At 36.4% G+C, this 26,887-nt stretch overlaps 1 protein-coding gene across 1 annotated transcript; it reads left to right on the top strand.

Annotated features, from left to right (window-relative positions):
* The first annotated feature begins 552 nt into the window (after positions 1 to 552).
* Positions 553 to 23,056, top strand: LOC115423056 (protein-glutamine gamma-glutamyltransferase 5). Its single transcript, XM_030139761.1, has 15 exons — positions 553 to 603; positions 2,809 to 3,003; positions 5,307 to 5,543; positions 7,364 to 7,482; positions 7,569 to 7,697; positions 8,880 to 9,057; positions 10,080 to 10,215; positions 12,042 to 12,145; positions 13,283 to 13,522; positions 13,633 to 13,713; positions 13,946 to 13,990; positions 16,325 to 16,537; positions 16,634 to 16,794; positions 19,159 to 19,298; positions 22,401 to 23,056. Exons 1-15 carry the CDS (start codon positions 561 to 563, stop codon positions 22,555 to 22,557), a joined length of 2,178 nt encoding a protein of 725 aa, XP_029995621.1. The 5' UTR covers positions 553 to 560; the 3' UTR covers positions 22,558 to 23,056.
* Positions 23,057 to 26,887: the final 3,831 nt, after the last annotated feature.

Below are 26,887 nucleotides of genomic sequence, written 5' to 3'. Positions count from 1 at the left end.
ATTGTGAGAAAACATCTGATTAGCAGCATTAAAAAATATTGTGTAGTTTTCCATGTCACCTTCTGATATTAGGTTTTAAATACAAAAAAAATTCAATAATTTGCTTTAAAAATCAAATGCATGGTGTCTGGCTGAGTGGACATTTTTGTAACTCCTTAAAAAAAAAGAAAAACTTGATTGCATTGTTTTTTTTCATGCCTAAAGAGGCATAAAAACACTCAAAAATATTCACATTTTAGAGAAATGTGGCTGTGCTTTTACATGAAACTCACTGTATATTTCCACAACTATGTGACAGTAGTTCAGCACAAATACAGTGTGTACATTAGTTTACACTGTCTGCTTCCATTTAACCCTTCACCTGCTGCTGCCTCTCATCTATCTTGGTTTAGCGACAGCTCTGAGTACCTGTCCCAGTGTGTGCAGAAGATAAGGAAGAAGCAGGTGAATGTGGTGGTGAGTATCCACAGGTAAAGACTCAGAGTAGATGTTTATCAGAGTGAAGGTGGAGCTGCTTTTCATTCCTTCTGTCAGTTTGCAGAACCTGCCAGTGTCGCAACATGGACTTTATGCAACAGACGACACACACCGCTGGAAGAGGAGGTGAGGTACTCTGAATTATATGGAACCTTTTACAAGACAAAATTACTCCACAGGATCCACTTTTTTGGAACTTTAGCTGAACATTTTCTGTTTCTCATTGTTTCCTCTTCTTTTTCATTCAAGTAGTATTCTCTCAACCTGATTGTTTCCATTTTATGATACTTGATATTTGTATAACACTACTGTACATTCCAGAAGAAATGTCTGTACTTTTTACTGCTACTACATTTGACAATTTTATTACTTTTGAGATGAAAACTTTACATGATGAATAACAGGATGAATAGAATAGAATGAGTATTGTCAACACAAATATACAATTGTACAGTGCAACAAAATCTTGTTTATATGCTCTGTTAAGTGCACAGAATTATACAGCTAATTATAAAAGCAGTTAAGAATAAAAATATAAAATCAGTCACATAAAAACATGCAAAAAGAAGTCCGTTATCAATAAATAATGTGCAGAATGTACAGGGGATATGTTCAGTAATGTCTGCAGTTGTAATTGTCAAGTATTATAAATAAATATAGATATTGTATGTATATATAACATCAGGTTTTTCCTCTTAATCACATGCTTACTACTAGTTTCCAACAATGACCAAACCATTTTTGTAATTTGGATTGTTGCATAGTATGTATTTTGGTTTATGTTTTGTATGAGTTCATGATTTATATTTAAGTAATACTATGTAGGATGTAACCAGATCTATGACTATATGTGTGTAGAGTTATGATCTGGGTTGGGTTTAGTCGGGTTCAGCAACATTAAGAACAACATGAGGAAATAAATTCTGTGATATTGCATGAGGTTATTGAAATGATGCTACAGTGAATATATTCCATAATCAAAGCTCATGCTGGTCCAATCATATTAGAGCATGGGATTTACTGTCCTTATGGCCAACCTGTGTATTTTGTCACTTGCGTGTGTTCTACGCATCATATTTTGTTATGCTGATGCTACAAATGCTTCACTGAGGACTTGTAATGGACTAGTTTCACATTTCTGTATTGACGCTTAAAAAGTCTTCATATGTCTACCAGTATAGCACTGCAAAATATCCCTTTAAGAAAGAAGATGAATATTCATAAAAGTCGCCAAACTGCTTTGTATCAAGCAAAAAAAAAATCTCAGAGCATTGTTTGGCTGAATTTATTCAAATCAGATTAAAAGTCTGGTTACTGAAAGACAAGAATTAGCCTTGAAAGTAGAAAAAAAGCCAAAATTTAGGCAGGATGTGAAAATATAATCAGTTATTTAAGATAGATTTCTGAATGGGTAAGTTTTTCATCCTCAGTGTCCACTGAGGAGGTCCTCACTCTGAAAATAAGGAAATCAATCTCGTTCCCTTGCTGAGATTTCACATAAACCATTGTTTAGGCCTAATCCTAGTTTACACTGGATCGTCCAATGACCGAAGGGCTCCGACTGTCCACATGTTGAAGTGTTCTTGGGCAAGGCACTGAACCTTAAATTACTCCCAGTAGGGCCCAGCAGCACCTTGCATGGCAGCAGCTGCCCATTAGTGTATGAGTGTGTGCGTGTTTGGGTGAATGTGAGGCTTTGTAAAGTGCTCTGGGCACCATGAAGGTGTGGAAAAGCGCTATATAAGTGCAGTCCATTTACCATTTTATCATTTTTAATCCTAGAATTATGTAGCTCAATATTAAAAGCAATGTCAGACATATTATCAAATACCTGCTTGACATAAAAGGAATTCTTCTCCCCAAAACAAGGCTCTTTACTTTGTTGAAATTGCTTCCATTTGTTTGTGTTGAAACCTGTGCTTGGAATGACAGGGTGTAATAAAGCTGCAGATGGTTGAGGGGATGAGTGTTAATAGCATGTTTTCAGCAAGTACCTCTATAACTGAATACCCTGTACTTTTTGACGGATCACTATCCGCTCCTCTGTTTGTTTGTTTTTTTGCAGCCTTTTGGTTCCAATCCAGTCCAACTTTATTTGTAAAGCACTTTAAAATAACCACAATGGATCAAAGTGCTGTACGGAAGAATAAATAAAAACCAAAATGGAAGAATAAAATACATGAATAGGTTAAAAGACATAAAACAGCTGTACAATTTAAAAACAATGAAAATAAAAACAATAAACCAATACCAAATAAACCAATAGGATAAAAATAATAATACATTCATACATCTCACATGGTGGTTCATGTAAGCCTCCATATTTTCCAGGTAATGACTACAGCCTGTGTCGACTGAAGTTTGTCAACTTTGAGTCTCATAAGAACCACATTTTCCATGAGACCCAGGGGCTGAGCAGAGAGCAGCTGGTGGTGCGACGTGGGAAACCCTTCAGAGTCACTCTGCTGTTCCAGGGCCGTTCAGTCAGCCGTCACACACAGGCCCTGGACCTGGAGGTTCAGCTAGGTATCAACACTGGTGATATATTTTACTGAAAAAGTCACTTTTACTTCAGTTTTTTCTGTTCTATCATAATAATCTTTGAATTTACTCTGATCTTTGATGAACATTTACATGATCAGTAAATGAAATATAGGAAAACAGTACCACTGGGTCTTTATGGGTTAAGAGACAATTCAATGTGCTTTACATAAATAAAAAGAACATAAAGAGGGAAACAAAAACAAAGCACTTAAACTCATCTAATAAAACATCAAATTCTGAAAAAAAAAAAAATTTTAAAAGAGTACAGGGTTCATAAAGTCATAATAGAAAAGAACCAACAAATGCTAGAAAATCTGTATTAAAATGATTCAATAAATATACAGTCCTCCAGATTTACATAGGAATAAGACTTATACATGATCATGAATGAATTAAAACAGCGAGTCTTAAGCGGTTCAGAAAATGAATGAATAAGATTTACAGTGCAGTAATAACAGTGTCAGTTCTAGAGCTCATTCACAGGAACATGAGAGGAGAAATGTTTTCAACCTGAATGTAAAAGCTGGGGTAAATCTAATCTCTTCTGGCAGTTTGTTCCAGTTGTTAAATGCTGCTTCTTCATGTTCAGTCTGGACTCTGAGTTCAACCCCTGAGTCCATAGATATGAGTCCAACACGCTTCATATTCCTTTAATATTTTGAACAACAGTAGAAATTGGCAACACATTGCATTCTCTGAAGAGAAATAATTTCAGATGTCTTTTTAGGGAATATGGTGTTGTCACATTTCATCTGCTTTTATCTGTTTCTTGGATTAAGCCACAGGGAAATGCTATTGTCTCTTAGGTTGGAAGCATTAATAATAGGAGCAGTTAGATTAGAATAAAATGCTATGTCCCATGGTTTTCCCTGAAATCCACAGCTATATCTCAAAAATCCAAGAAGTCTTTATGAAAAATACCAGAAAAACCCATGTGAGGTGAAAGGAACGTGTATTTTAGAACATTAGAACATCACTTTTAGAACATTAGACCAACATAAGTGCTGATCCAGACACTGTCAACATACACATTATCCCTTTGAACGTCATTACTTACATTCCTGTACTTTCCGAACTATTGGCCGCACCTGACTATAAGCCACACCCACGCTTCATGCTGCCGTCTCCAACGTCTCACCATCCATCCATTGATGCCAAGCTCACGTGCAGCAGCTCCATTTCCTTTTTCAACAGCTGGATTGATCATTAGCCCGTGAAACATAAATTAGCCGCATCATTGTTTGAACCACGGGTTTGCATCGTGTGAAAAAAGTAGCGGCTTATAGACTGGAAATTACAGTAGTACTATTACTTCATGGTACCAAACAAAACAGTTACACTCACTGTTCATACAGAGGTGGACCTTACAGACCCTGTAGACCACATTTGACCTGAGATTGCTGACTCACTGTCCTCACTGTAACTGGTGCTGTCACTGTCTTGTAATGTCAATCAATCAGTCAATCAAATTTTATTTATATAGCACCAAATCAAGTTATTTCATGACACTTTACATATAGAACTGGTCAAAAGCAGACTCTCATGCCAATTTACAATACCCAACAGAATCCTCCAGGAGTAAACACTTGTGACTGGTGACAGTGGGGAGGAAAAACTTCCTTTTAACAGGCAGAAACCTGGAGCAGATCCTGACTCCTGGAGGATGGCTGTCTGCCTTGACCAGTTGGGGTGAAAGAGAGAGGGTAAAGGAGGAGAAAAAGAGAGAGAGAAAGACTTGGGGAGAGGGGGAGACACATCGATGCAACTGACACACAGCAAACTGAACTTGAACTGTCAAAACGTAGATCAGCTGGTGTTAGTATAATTACCAATAACCAGAACAAATGTCCATAATTGTTGATACTACTACTACAAGTACAAGTATTAACAGTGGATATGCTACTACTGTATCTGTTTGAACAAATGATAGAAACTACTACCATCTATGTAACTATATAATAAACACTATCACAACTATATGGTTGAGCGAGTGATGACGATGAAGGCAGGAGAGACAGGACCACAGCAGCAGGTGTGTGTGGAAATGACCAAAAATAGTCACTTGCCCGACAAAGGCTTATTACAGAAGATGTCATTTTGAGATCCCTATCTCACTATTGATAGATATAGTTTTTTTTTTTCCTTATAATTAAACTTTTTCCAGTACAGCTGGTAGTTGGCAGTTTTCCCCCAAAATTACACTTTAACCAGAGAGATGCTGAAAAAGTGGTTCTTTCAGTCTTTCTACAGTTTTTTTTTGTTTGTTTGTTTGTTTGACCACCCAGGTCAACTTTCAGAAAAATTCCCAGTGAAGTTTTCCAAGGAGGGCTTTGAGTCTTGCTGCTGGTCGGCCAGAGTTTACCCTGAAGATGTACGTACTCAGTCCATCACCGTCCGCATCTGCTCCCCCGTCGTTTCCTCGGTAGCGACGTACAACCTCCTCCTCCATATACACACTCCACACAACAGGAGGAGCTACCAGCTGGGCACATTTGTGCTGCTCTGCAACCCATGGCTAAAAGGTACACCCCTGTTTATTAAACCATATTTCATGAATGCATCTTTATGAATAAAACTAAACAAAAATGATTTGTGGAACTGTGTGTTTCCCAAAATTGGGGTTGGGGAGCAAAATGGATCGCCAGTTGGTTCGAGGAAAATATACATAGTGATGATATGATACGTGATTTCATTGTCCCTCTTAAAATATACAGAGAATTCAGTTGAAAAAGATGTAACAAAACTAAATGAAGTAACTAGATTAAAATGACACAAAAGAAGAGAAAGTTGTAAAAGACATAAAAAAAAAAAAATTAATCAAGAAAGACACCTCAAGATAAATGACATGAAAAGTTCAACAAGACAAAGATTAGATAAAAGACGTAAAAAGGTTAAAGTGATGTAAAAGATGGAACAAGGGAAAATTATAAAAGACATAAAAAAGGATTAAAACTATATATAAGGCACAGCAAGACAAAAATGACGTCAAGGATACTTCAAGACAAAAATGACATAAAATATGTAAAAAGATTAAAACAGTGTAAAATACAACAACAAGAAATATGGCAAAAACAATGCAAGACACAAAAAGATGAAAAAATTGTGACAAGACAAAAATGACAAAAGACAAAATGATATAACAGATGCAACAAGACATAAATTCCATAAAAGATGAAAAAAAGTGAAAATGATGTACAAGATACTACAGAAATGATGTAAAATATAGTAAAAATATTAAAATCACATGAGAAACCTTAAGACAAAAATAGACATGAAATATATAAAAGAGGTTCAAAGATTAAAGTAGTGTAAAAGACTGACAAAAATAACATAAAAGATGTAAAAAAAAAAAAAAAATCTATTTTCAAGATACTGCAATACAATAATGACATAAAAGACGCGAGAGTACAGAAATTATGTAAAAAATGAAGTATGAAAAATGATTTTAAAAACACAACAAGAAAATTAAGTAAAAATGACATGACAGACAAAAATATTAAAATCATGTGAGACCCCTCTAAACAAAAAATATATAAAAGATGTAAAAAAAAAAAAAAAAAAACAACTATTAAAACTAGATAAAAGACACTGCAAGACAAAAATGACATAAAATATGTAAAAAGTGTAAAATACAAAAAAAGAAACAAGGCGAAAAAAATGTAAAGTGTCCAAAGTGCTGTACAAAGATATAGGTAAAAACATAAGATATGGTAAAACTAGTAAAAATATATCTATATTAGAAAAGTCAAGTGGCCTCTGTGTGTGTGAGTGTGTCCAGAGAGTCACACAAAATCCGGAAAGAGCTGACGGCTGCAGTTTGGCATACTTACGTGTTTTTGGTTAAGGAACAGACCAGTGAAAACTGCAAGTTGATAGCACCAATATTTTGGGAGAGATTAGTAATTTTGTAATACAATAGCCTTACAATCACGTTGCTATTCCTAGAACGCTTTGGTGGTGACTGCTTGACAAATGCGGTACAGCATGCATGAATACACAATACAATAAAAACTACCACGTCTAGAACCCATGGATCCCTATGGGTCAACACACTAGTAGAGATATAAGATATACTAAAACTGATTAAAAAAACAAAAACAGATACACAATAATAGGATAAAAAACTCAAGATGAAAAAATTGTAAAGACAAAAATAATAAAAAATAGGAAAATATTACAATGACATAATGCACAAGAAGACAAAAACAATGTGAAAGGTGTAAGAGGATTAAAACGTTAAACAGAGTCGGTCAAAGTGCAGATCTGTGTCAGTTCACTAGTAAAAACCCACTGGTGTAAAATGGGGATTTTTCAGCGTGAAGTCTGTTCCGATGCTTGTCAGATGATCCAGTGTACCTGCCCTCGGATGTTCAACTACAGGAGTATGTGAGGAGTGATTATGGGCTGGTGTACACGGGCACCACTCAGAACATCGGTCTGAGGCCCTGGTCCTTCGGTCAGGTGAGGGACACCTGCTTCTACTTTTCCTAAATGGATGGTGTGTGATTATCCTTAGTGAACATGGGTCATATTTTGGGTTTGTGCAGTATGAGCCTGGGGTGTTGGAGGCATGTCTGAAGCTTCTGCAGGTCAGTCCACAGCATCTGGACAACAAACACCACGACTACATCCGCCGTTCAGATGCCATTTACCTTAGCAGGGTGGTGTGTGCGATGGTCAGTATAAGTTCAGACATTTTCCTTATTGTGTTGATTAAACATCATCCATGTTATGGTCCTTATCAAACACAGCATGACGCTACTACAGATTAGATGGAATAAGATGTTCTATCAGAGACATATAATCTGTTTAAGGCACAACAATGATATCAAACCACTGGTGCTGTAGCTATCTATTTTTGTAATTGATTAGTTTATTGATTATTTCCTTCAGTTTGTTTAAATGATTTGTTGAACAGCTGAAAAAAAAGTAAAAATGCGAAACAGACATGTTTGAAAAAGACAACTTGTCCTTTATTCCAGAACTAGCCGAAACAACCACAAAGAGTATAGAAGTAAAGGTATCTATTAAAATATCTATATAGAAATAACAATAAAAACAACAGTATAAAAGTATATATAAAAATATCTATAGCTATAAACAACAACATACAAGTCAAATAACATGTACAAACAATATGTGCACTGCAGTCTTCAACATATTTGGATCCAACTTACTAACGACTTAAGATGGAACTAACATACAACTGAAAAAAATAAAGTCTAATATATGTCATGTTAGTGTTGAAGCTTAAAAGTTTTAAAGGAGTAAGTGATGGTTCCAATGTAGAAAAGTGAACATATAGACCAGGGGCGTCCAAATCCAGTCCTCGAGGGCCGATATCCTCCATGTTTTAGATATTTCCCTCTTCCAGCACACCTGGAAGCCATCACATCGTTATCAGGCTTCTGCAGAGTTTGATGATGAGCTGATCCTTAATTGAACCAGGTGTGCTGGAAGTGAAGAATATCTAAAACATGCAGGATACCAGCCCTGAAGGACAGGATTTGAATACCCCTGATATAGACATTTTCTGCCTTTTTGTCCTCGTCTCTTCTGAGCTATGCTCTGTGTTGTTTGTGTCGATCCTGGCGTCATGTGCGTCACAGTAAGCGTCCGTGTGAAACACAACAGTGGAACCAATGTTCAGTGTCAGCAAAATTAACAAAACGAAGGAAAATTATAATCGGATAATTTTTTTAATTGATTTGAGTCGATTAATCGATTCTGCTTTATATCTGACCTGAACCTGCTAAAACATGCTCATGAACTCCACCTCTTTATTAGATGAATTGAATTTACGCTGTTATAGCCTGAATGTTGAAATAAAGTTGAGAAATGTGACTTTCCTCATCAAGGTGAACTGCAATGATGACCTGGGTGTTTTGGCGGGGAAGTGGAACGGCAGCTACAGTGATGGCGTCCGGCCAACGGAGTGGAGCGGCAGCGCTGAAGTCCTACAACGCTGGGCATCCTCCAACTGTAGCCCTGTCCGTTATGGACAGTGTTGGGTGTTTGCATCTGTCCTCTGCACTGGTAAATCCACCAAGTCTTACAACTAGATGATGTTGACCAGAGGAACGACAAAACACAAGTCCGATAACGGGAAATGGAGTTTTTAGTGTTTTGGGACTGAGATCATGGACTCAAATGTTCTTGCATTGGTTTTCCTGTGACTTAAAAAAAAGACTTCTCAAAAGTCCTCTAACTGTTCCAAGTACCTGTACCAAGTCTAGACCTTTGACCAGTTGAAAACATTCAGTGCACTGTGGAAAAAAAAAATCTGACAAAAAGCCCATGACTGCTGAGCAAATATATTCATATAACAACAACCCCCCTTCCTCAAAACTCTAACGACTGGTCTTCACAGACATTTGTGTACTGTTGTCAGAAGAGAAGAAGAGGCTGTGGGATTGTGGGAAGGGGACTTGTTGCCACCATCATCAAAATGATCTTATTTTTCTTAAAATGGTACCTCTTTTAAGTGTGAACATTAAATCTGTCTTCTATGTTGCACTATGAGTGAAAGATAGATTTATGTTTTCTTGTTTTTGTTTACATTTTTCCACAGTGTACCAACTTTTTTCACTAGGGATTGTAAGAGTACATTGAAAAAACACTGAAATGAATGAATGAATTTTTGCACCATTTCTACTTAACCCGCAAAGACCCAAAAGCATGTACTGATCCAAAATGTTTAATGACTTTTTAACCACTAATCCTATCAATAGATTGGAATAATTCAGGTAAAAATCTGTTTTGATATAATAACCTGTGAATGTACTGAGCTTTTATTAACACCTACATTTTCAGTAAATTAAATAGACAAAAATATTGGATTCTCACTGAAAAGATGCAAAAGATAATTTTATAATATGTGGTGATAAATCACTTGGTAATGGTTAAATGTAGAGAAAAATCCATTTGGAAGTCACCACAAAGAATAGTTGTGGATCTGTATAGGCTAAGAAAAGGATTTGAATTCTTCTTCCACTTTCTTCTTTGACGGTAATCCTGAAGTATAAATGTTTGTCTGTTTTCTGTATTCATTTCTGTAGTTATGAGAGTACTGGGGATTCCTTCCAGAGTTGTGACAGTGTTCAACGCTGCCCATGACGTTAATGCTAACCTGACAATTGAAGAATATTACTCAAGCAGAGGGGAGAAGCTTGGCCTATCGAAGGACAGCATTTGGTGCGTGGATTTAAAGTTTCAAGATACATATATCACTTATTACCTATATATCACTAACATAACATAATAGTTATTTATTTTTAGGCAATGGCTACTGCCACAGTACTGTGGCACAAAATATCAGTTTGTCTATTGCCACAGACTAATCAAATGTTACCATTTGTACTAGAGCCAACCAGGGATACTGTTACATGAAGTCAATCGCCTCTTGTTTTTTTTGTTTTGTTTTTTGTTTTTTTTACTCATTTGCCTCCTTTTGCTGCAGTACTGTGGTGATATATGGCATATACGTCAGTGCATTCTTTTGTGCATTTTGCTACGTCAGTAATGTGGCAATTGATGGAAGAAACGATAAATTAATGATAGTATAAAGTACAGAATAGGAATTATTGTTCTAAATACTCTATATGTTGTTTTATGGTGTTCTTTGCTCTGGAGGCTGGAGAAGGTGGGCAGAGCTACATGTCAGATGCGGTAGTGTGCTGTGTGACTGCTCAGTTCTGTGTCAGTTCAGTGTATTGAGTGCTGCGCTCTGAATTCTGCACTCTGAATGTTGTCCCAGTGGCTGATTTATATCAATATCGGATTTACCTACTGGCGCCATGCCCCCATTTGAAAATCTTATAAAAAAAAAAAAAAAGAAAAAAAAAAAGAAAATGATTTTCAGACCAGGAATTGAACCTGGGTCTTCTGTGTTGCAGTCCAATACATTCCTAAAGTGAACTTAATATCTGCTATGACTCCAGCTGACCTATTCGCTACATGAGTGCCTTGATTTTCGGGATGTAAATTACCAGACTAGACATATAACCAAAAAATCCTGACTTAGTCGTTACAGTCCATTATTGGAATTCTTTCAGAGTATGTGCGTACATACAAAGTGATGGTAGACTTCAACTTCCTGTTGTTGTCCTCTGCTTATGTTTGATTACGAAACATCTGTTCTCTTTGATTCTTAATTGTGTTTACACATGGGCAGATGTAAAAGAACAAAATAAATCAGATTGACCTGTGAACATGCAGGAAGACATCGGAATATTGGGGAGAAATCCAGTTGTGTTAATCCGATTTTTCATAATCAGATTACTACTGTTATCTGATAAAACGGATCAGATTATCCTGTTTACATGGTCACTTAAATAATCTGATAACTCCAGAAATCAGTGATGAGTATTGGTATGCATGTAAACAGGCTCTATGTTTCCAGGCCATTCACTGGTTTCTATTTAAAGGACTATATGGAAATGCAACAAATGCTTAGTTCCTGTCATAAACAGACTCCACCATACACTTGATGTAACTAAGCACATTAATGTGTCACTGTTCTGTTTGGTGGCTCTTCTTGTTACCCCACCCCCCGAGGGGGAGGCAAGGGGTTTTGTTTTTGGTTCAGTTAGTTTCTTTGGTTGTTTCTTAACACTTTAGCAGCAGAACTACTAGTTGAATTCATACCAAATTGGGTTTATAGATTGCCAGTGACCTAGAATAGATGTCATTACATTTTGGGAAAATTAGGTCAAAGTTATATGAATTTTTAAAATCTTTTTTTTTTTCCCTTTTACTTATAATGGCTGAAATTTCACACGTCTCTAAAAACATCAGTTTTGTTTCAATTTACTTCAGACTTGGGATATATAGAGAGGCAATTGATATGCTGACATCAGCATACGCATAGATCTGATGACATCAGCTCGATCAATGCCAAAATAAACTACAATATGTGTGCGGAGTGGGGTTTGTTGTGCCTGGTGCCACTTGTATTTTTGATTATGTTCATAAGTGTGGAGCGACTCTGAGGATTTCTGTCGCTATGTGCTCACTTCCAGGAACTTCCATGTATGGGTGGAGTGTTGGATGAGGAGACCAGATCTCGGTGCAGAGTTTGATGGATGGCAGGTCGTGGACCCCACCCCCCAGGAAAAGAGTGCAGGTGGGTCTACAGTGGGACCAGCTGTCCTGGTGATGCAGTTCTGTCAGATATTCGCTTTAGATGTCCAATGTATCCAGTATTGAAGTTTAGTCTTCTGTAATTATTTGATCAGTATCTTGTAATTCCAAGAAGCATTGTTAGAATATTGTGATTTATCTTTTTTTTTTTTTTTATTATAAATTATTCATCTAATTTTTTTTTAGATTTACCCTCATAGTGTGAGGAATTAACAAAAGAAAAATGTAACATTTTTCTTTTTTGTGCCCCTAGAACAGTTAGAGCTACATTCATATGTACAAGATCTGCTTTTAGTTAAATGCCTAAATGATAATAATATATAAATGAAAAATATGAATAGAAAATTTAATAAAAATGATAACAAGCAACCAAAGACATCTAATGAAAGAAAATGTTTAATAACTTTTAAACCAATAAATCTGTCAATACTATGTCATTATTTCATGGTCATCAGAAATGACCCATTTGGACGTTCAGAGGCTCCATAGTGAACATGGAAACACCGTCATCTTTTACAACATTGATTCACCAGTAAAACCCATGAAGTTAATAAATAAATGACAGTAGATGGAGACACTAGTTTTAATATTCAGGTAATACTGAACATTTGATGAAAAAGTAACTTTTTCCTCAATTTTCTGTTTTCATATAACCTTTGAATTTACTCTGAGTTTTAATGAACATCTACATGATCAGTGAATTAAATATAGGAAAATACCTTATTTTACCTGAAAAATGCAAAATAAAGAGGATAATATTACAATAAATGGTGATAAATAACTTGGTAAGTTAGATACAGATAAAAATTTATTTCGAAGTTGCCACCAAAGTAGTTCAAGGTTTTTATGGGTTAAGACTTAAAACAATATCGCAAATCATCATATTTTGTCTCTGATGAAGATCTGTGAAACTGAAGTACATGATTATTGTGATTGTTACTTGTGTTATATTCAGCACATTTCTTAATGCTTCATTTTTGTATGGAAATGTGGTCCTTCTTGGCCATGTCTTTAAAAGATTTTATTCTTAAGGGACTTCTGGTTAAATAAAGGTCAAATTAGGAAAAAAAAAAAAAAATTCTTACACTCTCCATCTTAAAGTCCATGTGTCTTTGTGCAGGGGTCTACTGCTGTGGCCCCTGTCCAGTGGCCTCCATCCAGAGGAGGAGTCTGGAATCCCCATATGACACCTCCTTCATTTACGCCTCCGTTGATGCCAGTGTCATAAGGCTGGTCGTCCGCGATGGACTGGTGGTGGGACGGACTGTGGACACAGAGTTGGTGGGCCGGCTGATTTGCACCAAAAGCATCGGTTCGGACAGACCTGAGGATCTGACACAGAATTATAAGATCCAGAGACGTATGTGGTGTGTGGTGTCTGTGGAACTCAAATACTGTAACATACATTCTTCAAAAAGCTGCAGGAGTTCATCCAGACAAAACTGTCCTTCACTGTCTTCTCTTTTCCAGGGGTTAAATCATCACCGGGCAGAAACGGATCCTTGCAGGGTTATTTCATGTCTTCACCTGCTTATTCTTGTTCAAACCTAAGTATGTGCTCATACACAACTTTTACAAATTTAGCATTTGCGTAAAAGACATTAGTTTTATTTAATGTAATGTGGCATATGACAATCCAAACATAGAATGGCTGTTTTTATTTCTTCTTGCCTCAGATTACACTCATTCATCTGCTTGACCAACTTTAGAGAATTTGATACACTTGGTTTTCTGATTGTTTGTTATTAATCTAACATCTCCCTTTCTTCCATAACAATTCCAGCTCCTTCGCATTTTTCTTTGCCTGCCACAGTGGGACACGAAACAGGTATGTTTTCGGTCAGGAATGAGGAGAATTTCAAGTAAAATTTTACAGTCTTTCACAGACATAATAATATGTATTCAGAATATCATGCCCAATGACCCTGAACTACTTTTATGACAACTCTTGAATGATTTATCACCATTTATTATAATATTCTCCTCTGTATTTTGGATTTTTCAGTGTAAATAATGTATTTTCCTATATTTTATTCACTGGTGATGTAGATGTTCATTAAAGCTCAAAGAAAATTCAAAGATTATTATATCAAAACTGACAAAACTGAAGAAAAAGTGACCTTTTTCATCAAAAATATCAACTAGAAGCATTCAGAGAGCGCAGACCTCCGCCAAGGTTGATCAGTGGCCCCCCCCCGTGGGCCCCCCCACCCCCGATCACCACCAAAATTTAATCATTTCTTCCTTATACCATTTCCAACAAACCCTGAAAATTTCATCAAAATCTGTCCATAACTTTTTGAGTTACGTTGCACACTAACGGACAGACAAACAGACAGACAAACAAACCCTGGCAAAAACATGACCTCCTTGGCGGAGGTAATAACTGAACATAAAACAAGTATCTTCATCCACTGTCATTTATCCAGCTCCATGGGTTTTATGGGTGAATCAATGTTGTAGAAGATGACGGTGTTTCCACATTCACTATGGAGCCTCTGAACGTCCAAATGGGTCATATCTGATAACCATGAAAAGATGACACTGCATTTTACACCAATTAATTATCTGTATTGATAGGATTAGTAGATCGATAGGTATTGAACAGTTTAGATCAATAAATGATTTTGGTTGCAGTGACTGTGGGTTTTGGAGGGTTAAATACAGGAAAGCACATGATTTTCACTGATTTATGCATTATGCAGACAATAACATTGTTGTACATGTTGGTTGGAAAGCAGGCAAGTTCCTTTTTTTTTTTATACTTTATTTACAGTTTTAACTTTACAAAAACTGTACAAAACATGCCACAACAAAGAAACAAACATAGAGGCTGCCAGACATTTCTAAACTACATAAATAGATTTACAGAAATAACATAGTTGCAGTAGTAAAAGTGAAGCAAGTATCGTGTGAAAAGTTGAGTCAGGCATCACACCTGACACTGAGCTAGGAAGGTGTCCCCAAAGTCTCTCAAATCTGTTCTGTCCATTGGGTTTGTACAGGCGCAGTCTTTCCATTTGAATAACTGATAACATCTTACTGAGCCAATGAGCAAAGGACGGTAGAGTGGTAGACTTCCAGGTTAGGAGAATAAGTTTCGTAGCCACCACCATCCCTAGGTGCAGAGCGACCTGCGTGTCATGCAGAAGAACGGAAATCTGGGCAGAGCATCCAAGGATGGCCAGGTCACAGTTAGGCTGAATGAATCTAGAGTAACAGTTTTCCAGGCTCCTGTTTGACTTCCTGATGAAGGCTTGAAGCTGAAACACGTAGAAGTGTTTTTTTGGTCTAGATATGACCATGCCATGATAATTAAGGCATTTTAATGTTTAAAGAGAGTGCCTTGGAGTTTTTCTTCCAGTTTGGTAACTACTTTATGAACCCCTTTTTCCAAAGAGCACCTCGAACAAAGTCTTTTTTGGTCCTAGAAGTATTCCTTTCATATGAATTTTTGACTCTAGAGTAAGCTTTAGACAATTGCTCAAATGTAGCTGACCAAAAATTGTGCAATTTAGGGCAGAACCAGAAAAGATGCGCTGGTGGATCCTCAGCAATATGACACTTATCACATACAGGAGACACAGATGAGAAAATATGATTTAGCTTTGTTTTAGAGTAACTCAATCTGTGCAACACCTTGTACTGAACCTATAATGTGGGTTAATAGAGCAACAATGGACCTGAGACAGTGCCTCTTCCCAAAGTTGGCAGGAAAGTTACGTAATGACAATTTCTGAGCACAGGTAGTGCTCAAGTTTTGCCCGATAGCCATTATGTAAAAGTGCTTAGAAAGTATCACTGATACTCTAACAGGAAGATACACTGTTCAGCCCACAGCTTACAGTCACAGTGTCACTTCAGAACAAAAATGACCTTAAGAATGCAGGATAACTATTGTCAGGCTCACACATTCACCTAAACTCCCATAAACACAATAACCCCCCTGAACCCCCCTGCACGTAACACAGAATATGGTGCATAAAATGTCCAATACCCACAGTGCAATACGGCAATATACCAGCAGGAAGCCACAAATTATAATAAATGGTGATAAATCACTTGAGATTCATCAAGACAAAAAATTATTTGAAAGTTGGGACAAAAATTGTTATAGGTCTTTAAGGGTTAAATGAAGCTAAACCATTAACACCACCTCCAGGAGACACATCACCCAGTCTGGAAGTGTCCCTGAACATAGACAAGATCCCATCGGTGGGCGACAGCATCTGTGTTTGTGTGACAGTCCGGAGCTGGTCAAGCAGTCGTAGGGTCCTGATGGAACATGTGAACGCTCAGCTGAAACAGTACGACAGCAGCCCACGCCAGAGCTTCTGGAGAACACACAAACAGGTGCACATCCAGCCGGGAGAAGGTGAGAGGCCATGCAGCTGTCTGTCATCTTACTTCCTTCAATGTGTTGTATTTGTAGCTTCACTTTTATCTGTTTGGTTTTCCACATCATTTGCAGTTTTGACTCACCACCATACCATTTCTGCTTCTAAATACAAGTCACTCCTGGCTAATGATGACATTGTGAACGTGGCTGTGGTAATAAAGGACATGAGGACTCAAGAAAGATTCCTGGCTGCACAGGAGATCAGAATAAGTCCACCTGAGATAAGGATAGAGGTACACACTTCTGTGAACACTGGCCCCTCACAAAACTAGATGATATCATTTTAATTCAGACTCATTTATTGCACCAATTTGTCTCCCAGACAAAGATCCTAGTGACCTTTGATGCATGTTGTTCTTCTTCACTCTCTCTGTTCTATCTTCATTAATGAGGCTATAAAAAGTCTAAATTTGCTTTCGCAACAGGCCTAATGGTCTAATGGTGCACAGATTTTCATCAAAGTCTAATTATCTCCTCATTAAATGTGCCTTTCACCTCCGTCAGTGCATATGGCAGCAGTGTGCACTACTTTGGATTAAGATTCCAGGACACAAAAGATCATGGGATGTTTATTTGCACCACATAACATCATTTTGATCAACTTAAATTCAATCAACATGTCAGCATGGTTAAGGTCAAAGGTAAACTCACTTTATCTCCATAGGACAACTCAATCTCTACATTTTACACACAACATCTAACATTAGCATTAGCATCGGAATTAGGATGAACACAACACATTAGGAGGATACTAATACATCTCACACACTGTTTTAACCTGATAATTAGCATGTTCATATGGACATTAGATAAGTCTGGAAATGTTCAAGATGATAGCCTACCTACATATAACCTTAGGACATGTCTTAAAACTACAGAAAAATTTACATTATAATTTTAAATAAGCCTAGTAGTGCTATCAAATTTCATAAAACATGATTTTTTCATCATTTGGAACATTTTTGGAGGCTGGCCCATAAAAAATCCAAACTTAATTTTTAAGACACACCCTAATATAACCTTCATATACAGTGCTGTGTAAAAGCCTTAGGCCAACTTTAGATTTGTTTTTGCATTGTTTAAATGAGCATATATTTATTTCTCATTTCCTTTTCTTCAGATACAACAAGAAAATATAGACAATATGTGCACAGCCTTAAAAGACACACACAAAATCTGAACTAAATGGGTTGTAAAGGTTTGAGTTATTATTTAGTGTGACCTCTGACCCCATGATAAGAATCAGCACAAATGATTCTAAACATCTGACATGTGTTGAATGAAACCTGGTACAAAAAAATCAGAAAATTAATGCCATAAATCTCATATTGTCTGAACACAAGGGTTAATGACATGTTAAGTGCAAAAGGAGGTCACACTAATTATAACCACTTTGGTTAATAGAAACAGTTTTTTCCCTGAAACTTTGATTTTTCTTGCTGTACATACTTCACATACATTAGATCTGATTTAAATACAGAGACAGAGAAATGCACATGTGGTCATGAAGACTTCTTGCGTTTTTGGAAAAGTATCTGTACATTTATATATTTATTTGGTTCAAATGAATCTCCATACCATTAACTCTTAAAGACCTACAACTATTTTTGTCACAATTTTCAAATTATTATTTTTTGTCTTTCTCTAATGAGTTATCACCATTTATTATAATATTACCCTTTGTATTTTGCATTTTCAGTGAAAATCAGGTATTTTACCATATTTAATTAACCGACCATGTAGATGTTCATCAAAGCTCAGAGTAAATTCAAACAGAGAAAACTGAAGTAAAAGTTACTTTTTTCAGCAAATATATCATTAACTGAACATAAACCAAGTATCTCCATCTGCTGTCATTGATCCAACTCCATGGGTTTTACTGGTGAATCAATGTTGTAGAAGATGACGGTGTTTCCACGTTCACTATGGAGTCTACGAACGTCCAAATGGGTCATATCTGATGACCATGAAATAATGACATACTGTATTTTACACCAATTATTTACACGTATTGATAGGATTAGTGGATCAACGGTTACACCAGTCTACATGTAAAATGCTTCCAGAATAAAAGTAGTTAAACTTTGCCAAATTTGAGTCACTAATCAAGAAAAAATAAGTCAAAAGTGCTAGTTGGTTGTAGTTTCTAAGATACAGTCTTGGGCTAAAATGTGTAATTTTGAGAATTAATGAAATATTTATAGTATTCAAAATGAATGTTTGCCTCAGAGCTAACAGATCTACCTCAAAACAGTGTCTGCACATTACAATACATTCACTTTTCAGATTCTTTCTAGTCTTTCTAGTCTTATCTGTAAAATTTAGCACATTTAATGTCTGAAGCAGATATTTTCTAAGAAATTGTAGAGCAGTGTTATTAAACATTTTAGATCAGTAGATGGTTTTGGTGGATGTTTGGGTCTTCATGGGTTAAACTGCCTACTTTGTTGCATATACACAATAGGAACATGCATCTGTCTCTTAAAAACAAAGACTCCTGACTGAAACTGAGGACATGGAGACTGGATTCTCTGTGTTCTGGACTGCTGTGATTTACTTCTGGGTCTGGTAACCATGTCACTGTGTCCCGCTGACAGATTGAAGGAGGAGACATCATCCAGATGAGTAAAGAGTACACAGCCCTGGTATCCTTCACCAACATGTTTACGGAGGTGCTGAGTGGAGCCGTGCTGGCTGTGGAGGGATTCGGCCTCTTACAGAGCAAACACCAGACCAGGTAAGTGTGTTTGAGGTGGAAAACTCTCCTTGACATTGATGGAATGTTTCCAGCTGCCTCACCCACACAGGTCCTGAATCTGTCCCTTGGTCACATTCCAGCCGTATCGCCCACATCTTTGCTTTTGAGGTGGTAACTAAACAAAGGTTTGAGGCTCAAGTATGTGGGGAATGTGGTCAGAGAATGCTGTCAGGTTTGTGTTGCCGGCAGCATGATGTTGAATGCAGTAGTTCAGGTCAGAGTAAGGAAGCATTATTACAGGTTAGGGGCAAAATTCTTAAACTGCTTCAGTGAGTGAAATATTAACTAGAGACAAACACTCCTCTTGACTTTCTTTTGACATCTTATACATTTTCTCCTGTACCATCAAATTTACTTTAAGTACTTTGCATGTTTTGTTCCTTCTACAGTCATGCAAGCTTGTACAAATAATGATACAATTATTGTTTCAAGTATTTTCACAAAATATAACAAATAATATATAATATCCTGACAATTTTACAAAAAGTACGAATTATGCAGTCCTGTGTAATAGTCCTGTTCCAACATTACATTTGTAAAGTTCAAATGACCACACATTTGCATTCCTCAGTCTCTGTATTTAGATCCAATCTGGATATTTGTGAAGTATGTACAGCAGGAAGAACAAAAGTTTCAGTTTGAAAACGGCTTCTAAAAACCAAAGTGATAATATTTACCACGTAACATGTCTTTAACCCTTTTTGTTCAGATGATATGAGATTTATTGTATTTATTTTCTGAAGTTTTACCAGGTTTCATTCAAACATGTCAGATGTTTCTAACCATTTGTGCTGCCTCTTGTCATGGGGTCAGGGGTCACACTAAATACTGGCTTGATATTCAGTTTTTTGTCTTTGAAGATTGTGCACATAGTTCCTATATTTTCTTGTTGTATCTAAAGAAAAGAGAATGCGAAACAACTACCTATGCTCATTTGAAGATAAAGGTGGTCTAAGACTTTTGCACAGCACTGTATGTCAACTGTGTAACACTACAGTGGGGTTACACCAATGATGGTTGACTTTTAAACGTTCCACAGAATAAGACTCAACTCAGTTAAGTTTTATGATGCTGCTTGATCAAATCGGAAGAAAACTGGATCAACTGTCAGTCATAACAGTGAAAGAAGCTGCATCTGTACCATGTCCCTCATTAGAACCAGTGTTTTTCATTCTATTCATTCTGACTTTTTTTGTTAAAACTCTAGTGCTTCATTGTTTTTGTTTTAATATCATTAGAGAAAAATTCCATACTAACCTTTCAGTATGAGGCATCTGAATCAATCAATCAAATTTTATTTATATAGCGCCATATCATATCAAAACTTATCTCATGACACTTTACATATAGAGTTGGTCAAAACCAGACTCTAAGCCAATTTACAGAAACCCAACAGAATCCTCCAGGAGCAAACACTTGTGACTGGTGACAGTGGCAAGGAAAAACTTCCCTTTAACAGCCGAAACCTCGAGCAGACCCAGACTCCTGGAGGATGGCCGTCTGCCTTGACCAGTTGGGGTTAAAGAGAGAGAGTAAAGGAGGAGAAAAAGAGAGAGGGATAGTGATAGAGAGAGAATGGGGGAGAGGGGGAGAAGGGGGGAAGTAGGGGGAGACACGTGGATGCAGTTGATGCACAGATAACTGAAGTAGAACATCTATGGAACTATATATTAAACACTATCATAACTATATGGATAAGTGAGTGATGACAATGAAGGCGGGAGAGAGGCAGGACCATAGCGGCAGGTTCAGAGATGATCCAGGGAAAACCTGTGATGATCCAGGGTATCTACCTCTTGTCTGTGATTCCCAAATTTTGTCAAATTCTAGGTGTTTTTATACAGATGGGTGGGTTAAATATATGATTGACAGCTGTAATTACCAATTACTGGTCAGTTTCTGGTCGATGCAAATTAGATGTGACTATTGCTCTGTTTCATCTTGACACAGAGGCTCATAAAGGTCAAAGGTCATCATTGAGTCACTTTAGTCTTTTAATTGGAAATGAGAAGGAAAGATAGCATTTTCCCCTCCACTTTTGCTCTTTAAGCTTTGAGGAAATGTATTCACTTTTCTAATGTACCTTAACACTGGATGCAACCTGCTATAAAACTGAAAATAGAAGAAAAGGGTCTGATCAGAGCCACTGCAGAAACATGACAGGAGAACATATAAGATATAAATAGCTCTAGGTACAGAATGTTGGCATGATTTGGCTGTATATTACTCAAAATAAGACAAAGTAATGATAAGATAGGTCTTATGTGTCAGGTGTTCACTGTAAATCTCTCTACACTGGACTTTTAATGTTTTTTTTTTTTTTATGTTATTGCCACTGACAAAACATATCACAGAAGACAAAGACATTCCAGGCTCTCTGGTGGGACATGTAAAGGACTCCTGAGGCCCACTAGTGGCCATGGGGGCCCTTACAACTGCAGCTGGGCCCTGCAAAGAAATAGTCACAGATTCTGCCGCTTCAAGTTCTCAGCTGCTGCCCAGTAACAATAAACCCTCCAGTATTTCATACTTTTTGTGTTTTTTAAAAGTTAAATTTTCTCTGTTATCTTCTATAACTCCCCTGGGTTTGAGGACTTTACTGCTTTCCAAACATTGTCAATAAAAACCAAAATGTAAATCTGTCTTTTCCCAGTTGGATCGTGTTGTTGGATCCTCATTATTTCAGAGCTCTGCAGCCATGGTGGCTTCCTCTTTCTTATTGAATTCTCCCCCAGAGAGGCGTAAGCCAGCTAATTAGAGAAAAAATTCAGCAAAAATGTCTCCTTAAGAGATAATATATCACTGTGCTGAATCTTGGAACACAAAAAACGTCTTTGGCAGTTGCTGTTTTTGGCTTGAGAAGGGCAGAGGGTGAATACTGGGAACCAGAAATCTTTAAACCTGACAAAACAGGAAATGAATAATTGCAGATATTAATCAGCCCTCAGCAGCCACACACACAGGTATACATGATGAATATTTAGTGCCATGGGACAGTGAATTTCCTCCAGTTACTGTTATTACCTGATTAATGTGTATCTTTCCAGAGCTAATGTTTGGATGTATAATGTTTCTCCTCAGACTGGTTCTGCTGCAGCCAGGTAAGACCATGAACATTAAGGTGTCCTTTGTGGCCTCTTCACCTGGGACTAAACTGCTGATGGCCACATTTTCACACAACAGCAGCCCTGGCGTCTTTTCCAGAAGCTTCCACAAGGTTTCTGTTGTGACTGAATGAAACTTTAAAATCTTTCCTCTTAATACTTTCAACAACAAACAACCTCTTTGACCTTTTGTAGTGAAGTTTATCTGTACATATTCTTGAGTGAAATAAATTTATCCTCTGTGACATGCACTGCAGCCAGCGAGATTTTTATTCTGTGTTAGATTACACTGGTCTACAATTTTTATTTTTTATTTTTTAGAAATGATCTGCTTCAGAGACTAAATGTGCTAAATGTTACACATTTTAATAACATTAATTGGAAAAGAAATGACAAAAGTGCTGGTTTGCTGATGTTTTCTACGTATATGATAAAGTGTTATTACACATATATATTGGTTTATGTACATTTATACATAGATTTATAAACTTTCTACTAAATAAACCCTATAAAGTGAATGTATTGTAATGTGCAGACTGTGTTTTGAAGTAGATCTGGTAGCTCTGAGACAAATATTCCTTTTGAGTTAAGTCCATTCTCTTGCTAATTCTCGAATTTCACATTTTGACCCGAGACTGTTTCTGGGAAGCTTCAGCCAACCAACATTTTTGACTTGATTTTTCTTTATCAGTGACTCACACTTGGTAAAATTTCACTACTTTTATTCTGGAAGTATTTTATTTGTAGACCAGTGTTATCAATTCAAAGAAGATTTATTTACACATCTCAGTCAAGATCACAGGTATATATTTTATTAACTGATTCCTACGAAATCACTGCAATTATAAAGAAAATACAATACCTTTGCATTCTGCTTCATGTTTATTGCCCTGTTTTATATTGATTTTATACAATAAGTTGATGTTTTTTGTATGCACATAAAACACAGACACATATGCTTTGATACAGTGGTGAGAAGTAGAAGTACTTTTGTTCTAGTTTCCTGTATTATGTGTCATGCTAGTAGATTGAGGTGAGCAGTATGAATGTGTATTTTGTATTCTAACCATATGCATTGTGTGGACCCTGTGAACTGGGATTTTAATAAACAAATCAGAAAAGTCAAGTGTTGTACTGATTAGAAACTAGAAATGTTTCATTTTATGTTGTTTAATGCTTCCACGCCCTTGCATTTCACAGGAACATATAACTGGTAAAATACACTGCCCAAAGAAAATTTGACTGATTTTACTTTTGATTACAGAATGCCCGGTTCAGAAAATGAATGGATTAATGCACAGGTGTCAAACATGCGGCCTGGGGGCCAAATCCGGCCTGCCAAAGGGTCCAGTCTGGCCCATGGGATGAATTTGTGAAATGCAAAAATTCCACTAAGATGTTAACAATCATTTTAGTTCAGGTTCCACATTCAGAACCAATTCAATCTCAAATGGGTCAGATCAGTAAAATACTACCCATTAACCTATAAATACTCATAACTCCAAATTTTTCTCTTTGTAAATGGAAATATTTTCATGTGTTTACACTAAAACCAAGTATAATTTCGCAAAAAATATGAACAACCTGAAATATTTTAAGAGAAGTAAGTGCAATTTTAACAATATTCCACCTGTTACTAAATGTTTTGTGTATTTTTAGACCTACTGTGATCTGTAAGTTATATATAATGTACATCTGTAAATGATCAACTGAAGCATGATATTGTTAAAATTACATTTATTTTTTCAGTTTGTTCATGTTATTCATAATGTTTGAAAGGATTGTTTGCAGATGTAAACATTTTCATAATGTAATTTTTACTTTTTTCACTCTAAAACATTGAGGAAATTTTGGAGTTGACATTATTTATATATTATTATGTTATTATTGTACTGGTTCGGCCTACTTCAGATCAAAGTTAGCTGGATGTGGCCCCTGAACTTAAATGAGTTTGACACCCCTGGATTAATGAATGAAATAATGAATGAACTGTCCTCTAAGATTAATCTGTGTTAAGTTTTTTTGCAGAGGTGAAAGTGGACATGACTACAGATGTCCACACAAACTTTGGTGATGATTGATCACTGTTCTGGGGCATTAAACTACATCAAGTTTTTTTTAATGTTAAGCGCTTTAGAATGTCCCTCTTCTTCTGCTGCTGTCGAACCAAAAAAGCAGCCACAACAGCTGGATCTTCCTCTTCTTCCTCTTGTAGCTGTAGAAGTTACAGTCTTGTGGGCATTATTACCACCTTGAATGTGATGATCATGACACGGGACTTTTAGTACACACAGCCACTGTTTATATACCGATCTAAATATTCTGAAACAGCGTAAGATCTTCCTACCATTGACTTGAGAGTGCTGTGAGTTGCATATAAGGGTGACCTACGGTCATCTTATGACAAAACAATAAATGAAGTGGCCGTAGGTCTGATGTAGGAAGGTCCCAAGGCACCCTTACGAAGACCGTGACAACTGTACGGTGTTCATACAACATAAAATCACGTCATTTTCTCGCGAGGCGTCAAGATGCTCTTGTGTTTTGGACAGCAGCCGTACTGACTTCATAAGATGGCCGTAAGTAACTACTGCTCCCTGCATGAATGTCTATGAACTCCACAACTCGTATGAACTGGGACATTGGTACAAACCCATCGTTCGTAAGAAGCTTTGTAACTGAGGCTTTAAATTAGATTGTGTTTGTGTAAAACTCACTACATACATATTTTTATTTGAAAGTACTCAGATATTATAACTGCTCAAGGCCATTTGACCTTGAAAAAGTAGGTCAAGGTCACCTATTTTCAATAGGCTTCTGCTCCATGCCAAGATGCATCCACAGTATAAATTTGGTGCAGACATCTCAATGCATTCTTCAGATAATGCGATTATGTCGTTGAATAGACAGACAGAAGACTAAACAATTACAATACTCCTCAGCTGAGGGGTAAAAAACCACTGTTAAAGATTAAACCAGTGATTTCAACATTTTGCCTTCTGATGTCTTATACAAAACAGATCAAAGATAATTCTTTCCTCTAAACTAAACTTTAATAGTTTAATTTCAGTAAATGTTTAAATTGTCCAATATGTCACAACATACATACAGTAAGAACTAGAGGCTGGCTCTGTAGTAGCTACAACAGCATCTGTGCATAGGTTATCCTATGCATTGAAAAGACAGAAAATGACTTTCCTCTTTGGCTATTATCTCTTTTGATGCTGAGAGACTTTTAAAACTAAAAGGAAACAAAGACGAGTACCTTGATAAGGAGTACCAGAGGAGAAGGATAGGCACATGGACAACATATACTAATAAAGAAAAGATCACAAATGGTTTACAATTGTATTTAAAAAAAAAAAAAAAAAAAAAAATGAGATGAGATGAGATGAGATGAGATGAGACTAAGTAAAAACCATCAAATATTTGAAAACAACATTTTGAGTAACATAACTCTGTTTTTCTTGTTATCCTCTTGTTGTGTCCTCTGTATTAAAATTGATTAAAAAGAAGATGAATTTAAAGGTTTAAAAACAACTGTAAGTTTGACTGATTGTCCAAAATGACACAGGGTTGTACACCACTCTGTACTTGGATTTGTTTAGAATGAGAATGAACTGTAAAGAACACATGGAGGGTTCAGAGCAAATGTGTTCTATCTGTTGTCTCTATAGGCTGAATATGTTCCCATGTATGTGTCTGTGTGTAAAATGCAGATGAGATTTGAAACATTACCAGTCATATTCATGCTGCTAATTGAAATGTGAATCTGATCATTTTTTGGGTTCTAATTATTCAAAGATTCAAAGCATTTTTTTTTTTTCATGTGTTCAGTAAAGAAACAGGTTTCCCTGTACAATGAAAATCTTACTTTGCCATCAACACTGAATGCCAAGAGAACTCAAGATGTATAAAAATAGAATTATTTAACTAGGAAATTAACCCTTTCATGCATGAATTGTGAGAACCTTAGTCAAGATTTTTTTCTTCAGTGTTTTTATTCCTCCTTAGGCATGAAAAAAAACAATGCAATTGAGTTTTTTTTTTCCTATGGAGTTACAAAAATATCCATGCATTTAATTTCTGAAGTAAAGAAACATATGTTTAAAACCCAATATCAGACAGTGATATGAAAACAATGAAATAAAAACATTTTTAATGCTGCTAATCTGATGTCTTCTCACATTTTAACATATTCTAATGCTAGTAATTACTCACTTCATGGAGATAATATGTAAAAAAAACTTCTTGTCTAACAAATAACAATTGATTTACACTTGAACATGTTAGTGCAGATCAGGTTTATAAAGAACAGCAAAGTTACAGTAATGGTCTCAATGTCAGTGTATGGGATGGTGCGTAAGTTTCCACTGCATTGGTTGATATGAAACTAAAACAACAAAACCCATGAATATACAAGAGAACAGCTGGAGAAGATCTGTCCACTGGAGTGGCCTATGC

Source organism: Sphaeramia orbicularis, chromosome 7 (assembly GCF_902148855.1).
Source record: "Sphaeramia orbicularis chromosome 7, fSphaOr1.1, whole genome shotgun sequence".
In the NCBI taxonomy this organism is placed as follows: Eukaryota; Metazoa; Chordata; class Actinopteri; order Kurtiformes; family Apogonidae; genus Sphaeramia; species Sphaeramia orbicularis.
Note: the sequence above shows the minus strand (reverse complement) of the source record. Positions and strands in the feature narration are given on the sequence as shown.

Coding starts and splice junctions, on each gene's coding strand:
- LOC115423056 (XM_030139761.1), top strand. CDS start 561: ATGGACTTTATGCAACAGACGACACACACCGCTGGAAGAGGAG. Junction 9,058..10,079: donor TGCATCTGTCCTCTGCACTG/GTAAATCCACCA, acceptor TCATTTCTGTAG/TTATGAGAGTACTGGGGATT. Junction 13,991..16,324: donor CACAGTGGGACACGAAACAG/GTATGTTTTCGG, acceptor CACCACCTCCAG/GAGACACATCACCCAGTCTG.